The 5,559-nt window shown below is 41.2% G+C and overlaps 1 protein-coding gene across 1 annotated transcript in view; it reads right to left on the bottom strand.

Moving 5' to 3' along the window:
• Positions 1 to 305: 305 nt before the first annotated feature.
• LOC119300000 (intermediate cleaving peptidase 55, mitochondrial-like) overlaps positions 306 to 5,559 on the bottom strand; it is a 6,237-nt gene continuing 983 nt past the window's right edge. Inside the window, exons 2-13 of the mRNA XM_037577090.1 lie at positions 5,011 to 5,118; positions 3,837 to 4,100; positions 3,674 to 3,766; positions 2,834 to 3,040; positions 2,128 to 2,231; positions 1,827 to 1,893; positions 1,636 to 1,743; positions 1,438 to 1,530; positions 1,254 to 1,344; positions 1,083 to 1,153; positions 814 to 942; positions 306 to 709 (exon numbers count right to left, since the gene is read on the bottom strand). Of these exons, the coding sequence (XP_037432987.1) occupies positions 599 to 709; positions 814 to 942; positions 1,083 to 1,153; positions 1,254 to 1,344; positions 1,438 to 1,530; positions 1,636 to 1,743; positions 1,827 to 1,893; positions 2,128 to 2,231; positions 2,834 to 3,040; positions 3,674 to 3,766; positions 3,837 to 4,100; positions 5,011 to 5,118 (1,446 nt within the window). The 3' untranslated portion in view covers positions 306 to 598. The remainder of the gene's footprint in view (positions 710 to 813; positions 943 to 1,082; positions 1,154 to 1,253; positions 1,345 to 1,437; positions 1,531 to 1,635; positions 1,744 to 1,826; positions 1,894 to 2,127; positions 2,232 to 2,833; positions 3,041 to 3,673; positions 3,767 to 3,836; positions 4,101 to 5,010; positions 5,119 to 5,559) is intronic.

Here is a 5,559-nt window from a genome sequence, read left to right as displayed (position 1 = left end):
ATGACGCGCTATGCGTCCATCCCATTCCCATGATACACCATCGCCCTTCCGTTCCGTCCACTCCGTGCTGTGGTCACGCGCCGTAGGGCCGTCCTTTCGGCTAACCGCGCGCGGCCGACGGCGACGGTTAACCGTGGCCAAGGAGCACAAGCCTGATGCGACACTGAGCAATGGCGACGGCGCCTTTTCTGCTTCATTCCCCCCAACCTCTTGCTGCTATACTTAAGTGGGTCGTAATGCTTAAACCCGGCTCCCCCCGTCTGATGAAAGGCCCTTTCACCATTGATTGCCGGACAACAGTCATCTTCAGCTACAGTTATTACACCAACAAATGAAGATCCAATTCCCTCGACAACAAAAAAGAAAAATGAAGACCCAAAACTTTGTCCAATGAACATATTACAAACCCTAACAGCGGGCGCGTTTTGCCAGGAACTGGCGAAACTTTTCAGAAGCGCCCCGTTTCGGTTTTCAGGCGATTCCGATTTCTACATCTTTGACAGGAACGACAGGGGAAAAAATGTAATGAATGTAATGTCGATGCCACATGATCTCCGGTGGAAAGGATATCATCGTGTCGCCGCTATCTGCGTGATCCTCAGTTGCAAGCAGCTCTCGCTTCATGGGATTCCGTCGTGGAGCCACCGCCGCCCATGTTCATCAGGGTGGTGAGGTGGGGGATCTCCTTCGGCACCGACGCCGTCAACACCTGCAACCAACAGAGCCAGCCACCCCAGGGTGTCATCATCTTCAATCCAGGCTGGTACTAACATTTACCCAGGCGGTACCGGATGAAATGATTAGGGGCGGTACCTCATGGCCGTTCTCGGTGATGAGGACCTCGTCCTCGATCCTTATTCCGATGCCCCGGAACCTGTCCGGGGCATTCTCGTTGAGTATCGGGACCTGGGGAATGTAGATCCCCGGTTCAATGGTTATTACCTGTGCACATGCACATGCAGGACCTCTTGTCAGTGTTACAACTCAGATTTCCATAGAAGATGAATGATAATTGGGAGATGCGCTAAATTTGCTAGTGTAAAATGTGGTGCACAAAAGCCAGCTGGTGCTGATCAACTTACAACGCCTGGCTCCAAGGGTTTGTCTAAGGTGAGGCTCGTGGAGTCATGTATATCCATTCCCAAAGAATGACCTGGATGCCAGGGTGACAAAGGGTTATTAAGCTGGTCCCAAGATCCAAATCTCTTGCATCAAACGACAAATCTAATCAAGAGACAGGTAGATTCCGAGACCTATTGAGGTTGGATTCAAATAATTGTATTGGATAGATTTGCCCTTCCCTATAATTCCAAGTTCTTGGAATCCGCTTATCAACATCTTGACCTGTGATTTGGAGATTAGAGCGTGGACTTTTTAAAATCAAGTTTTACAATTTTACATTAAAAAATTGAATTAGAACATATACTGAGGATATACCGAATGATGGTGTATCTCTCTAATGCTCGTGCCTGGTTTACAAAGCTTTATGCATTCCTTATTCGTCTCCAGTATTAAACTGTACAGTTCTTCCTGTACAATTGAGGATAAAAAAACAGGTACTCGTAAGTCCAAAATTACCACTTTTTCGGTTGGATACAAGTATATCATATAAAGAAATGAACATTGGGCATTTACCTGAGCAGCTGAAAATCTACCACAGGGTGGCCATGTCCGTGTCAGGTCACTAAGGTAGCCATGGTACTCACATCCAACATCCATGAGGACAAGATCACCCGATTTGATCTGTCAAACGACTCAAACGGAAAAAATCAACTTTACAAGAAAAGCTATCTGAGATATACGACCAAAGAAGAACTCTGTTGTACCTTCTTATCATTTCTCGAGTAATGTACAACACTGCCATTTGCTCCACCACCAACTACAGGATGGAACCTAAGATAAGGAAACAAGAAGAAAAACGTAAATCAACTTAGCATGGCACCTTGCTCACTAAACAAAAAACAATAGTTCCTTAATTTATGGATCTCAACGGATCACTGCAAACTTATTCTACCAGCTATCAGCTAAGAAAAACGGATGAACACAGGGCCACACAGTCAGTGCCTCAGATGCAATCTATATAAAGCAGATGGATAAAAACAATATACAGTGACAATATATACTTACGCCATTCTTTGGGCACCTCTCATTTTGCACTCATACTCTATTTTAGCAGCTAACTGGCTTTCCTCTCTGTGGGTCCTTGAGAGCAACATTGTCTGCAAAAGAGACTGGACAGAAAGAGAGACTTTAAGTCAGTAAACAGAAAAAGAGAAGCACTGCATGCAGCCGTGCACGTCTTTCAGACAACCGTTCTGTCACTTGTACAGTGTGTGACTTGCAAAATTGAGTCACTTCGTCTTGTCTTCTAGCTTATTGAATGCATATTTGGCAACTTGAGGTAAAATTCTAGATGTAATAATAGAACCCAAACAATTGTACAATCTGAGTTGTGGGGCTAGCTAAAGGGGCAGAAAAGTAGTTGACGGATGTCTACAATAGACATTCTCAACATCGTTACCCCATTGGTGGTCTTGAAAGAAAAGTTCTCCCATTGCCAATGGTGTTCTGTCTAATCCTCTGGCAGCACAGTGGACCGGTATAATCCCACAATCAGACAATCCACCATAACACTACCCTCAACCCAACCAGCAATTTCCCTGTGCTTTTAAATATATCATTCACTTAAGAGTTTGGGACCAATGTTTTTTTACTGGAATATACAAAATAATTTCTGGAAATTTTCTATCCAAGGCTGAACTTAGAGAGAGCATCAGACTCAATATCTCCTAACAATGCGTGAAGAAAACAACAGAAGTACAACCAAAAATACCTGAGAAACAATAGATGCTGACTCCCTCATCAACTTGATTTCCGACTTTGACTTGATCCACCGCAGTTCATCAGTGTAATGCATAAGATCTTTTACTTTATTGTTAAGTGATGCCCTGCGGAAGGCATCAAAGTTCCTATAAGAAGATGTGGATGCCTTTGCATTGTGATACACCACTTTTGATTGCTCAATCATTTCAGGAAGGATCTACATTTTAATAGAAAATTGTGTCAATTGAGAAGCATTCTGTGACCAGCAACTAAGAAAGTACTCTCTCTGATCACAAAAAGAGTGTCACCTTGGAAATCGCCACGGTCTCCAAAATGCAACCTTGGCCACTAATTCTAATGCTAAATACTAAATTGCTTTTTAGTCTATATACTGATATCATTTACATATGTTAAATCTCAATATTCATATAGATACGATATACTCCCTCCATTCCGTAATATAGTGTGTATGGATTTTCTGAAAAGTCAAACTTTGTAAACTTTGACCAAGTTCATAGAGAAAACTATTTATATCTATAATACCACATATATAAAATATGAAACTACATCTTATGATGAATCTAATGATATGTGTTTGGCATTCTAGATGTAAATGTTTTTCTCCACAAACTTTGTCAAAGTTTGTGAGGTTTGATTTTTTTAAGAAAATCTATATGCACTACATTATGGGATGGAGGGAGTATAAGTTTAATAGTTTGACTATGCGCCCCCAAATGATAATATCTCTTGACTGGAGGGAGCAGTGCAGGCAGGTAGCAATTAAAAGGTAATAATTAGTGCCCAGGGGCGATGAATCAAAAACATGCGGAAACAAAACCCAAAAGCTAACCTTTTTCATCTCACTAAGTGGAAATGCTTTATCTGCCTTGAAGAAATCCACAGCTGCTTCAACTCCAGCAGTCTGACCTTCCCAAACTACATCCTGGAGACAAACCATTGGCTCAGTTAAAGGTATGAGAGTATGAGGTAACAGGCTAACAGGTCATCATTACCTCCTTATGTTTATCTGGCATGAACATGCATAAACCAGTTTCCTTACTTAAAACCGCTACACCACCAGGTTGTGTACAACCTGTAATGTACAGGTAATCACCATTCTGTCTGAATGAGTACGGAACTACATCAGTCATCATCTGCTGATCTGCAGATGCAATTATGGCCAAGCTCTTCTCTGGTAAAGCATCCACAAGCTTTTTTCTTCTGGACATGTACTCCTCACTTGTGATGCCTGGTGTAATCTCCTCATCAGCTAATAACTGGTTCATTGTATTACAATATTAAGAAAGAATGAAAAGAATCACTTTGACAACCAGAAAAGTAAAAAAAAGTAAATGCATCAGAATTAACACAGGGAATGTGGACTTTTATGAATGTGAAAACAATGAGCACGGGCATGTTTGGCCTAATAAGGCTTGTTCTGTAGACTGATTTTCAAAGCTATACTTAATACTTATAAGAGAAAATAATTGGTTTATCTTATAAATTCAAAGTACTTTGGGATTTTGGAGGTGAATTAGGCTTATTTCTTTAGATAATGGGGTAAATTCAGGTAAAATAAATCCCAACCTTCCACATGTGGACAGACTTAATCTTAAAAAAAAAACTGGCGTTCTGGCCTTAGTTTGAGCCAAGAACACCATTGAAACACCATGGCTACACTATGGTAATATCCTATTCAGAGTGTATGAAAGATGATGATAATAATGGATGTATAGAAACTCTTATAGATACTGGGTTTTGTCATAAGAGATATCATTATAATTTAACCGGAGGCAACAAGTAATGTACAAAGTTAGTTATTAGCTAAGAGGCAACGTGTTACAACATCTGGATATGGGGGGCCACAAAAATACTGAAAGAACTAGCTATCACCTACCTTGTGAGATGAACACTAGGTAAGTACGCACATGGTCTAGCTACCAAAGTAGAGAGAGATCAAAAAGTTAGCATGGCTGTAAACTTTGAAACAACCAGCAAGTGCAGCAATAAACCAGTAAGGAGTATGATAATGCCCTTTTTTCAACCTGCTTTTGCCTAATTCACCGTTTGTGTAACCAGCCTTTTCTGCTTGTGCCGCTACTTTTCCACAGCAGATTATAAAAGAAGTTCAGCACAGCACAGTTCAGAAACCACACAACTGCACACTGAGCCTAAAAGAGATAGTACCTCAGGATGAGATTTGGGTGTTGGTTGGCCAACATCAATTATTCCTCCGGTAGTATATGCAGCACGCCTAACTATACTGTGAGAGGTAGATAACAACCGAGACGCCACCTGCATGCAGAATTCGAACAACGCTTTGAATCAGAATCCAACACTCAGAAGGTAAATAATGCTGTAAAAGGACCCGTACGAGGCGTGGGCGTTGTGTTCATGCCACCAAATTGCTCCCATTAACCAGAAGTATTAAGGATTGAATATAATTCATCACCCCGCAAAAAAAAAGAATATAATTCATCAATTGAAAGAATTCATCACTTCCATGATAAAAGCGAACCTATAATTAGTGGCGATTAGAATCCAGGGAACCATGATTTGGACACTTTAAGTTCCATTCTGTTTGTGCTGCCAAGATGTGACACGTGACCCAAATTAACCAAGGACCTCATCAGAACCGAATCTCAGAACATTACTGAAAGATATCCATTTAGCACGATGGATTTCCGTCGGCAAGATAATCCGATTGAAACTAAGGCACTTACCTAGATAATCACC

This window comes from Triticum dicoccoides, chromosome 5A (genome assembly GCF_002162155.2).
Source record: "Triticum dicoccoides isolate Atlit2015 ecotype Zavitan chromosome 5A, WEW_v2.0, whole genome shotgun sequence".
Classification (NCBI taxonomy): domain Eukaryota; kingdom Viridiplantae; phylum Streptophyta; class Magnoliopsida; order Poales; family Poaceae; genus Triticum; species Triticum dicoccoides.
The sequence above is the reverse complement of the archived record's forward strand: the minus strand, read 5'-3'. Positions and strand labels throughout refer to the sequence as shown.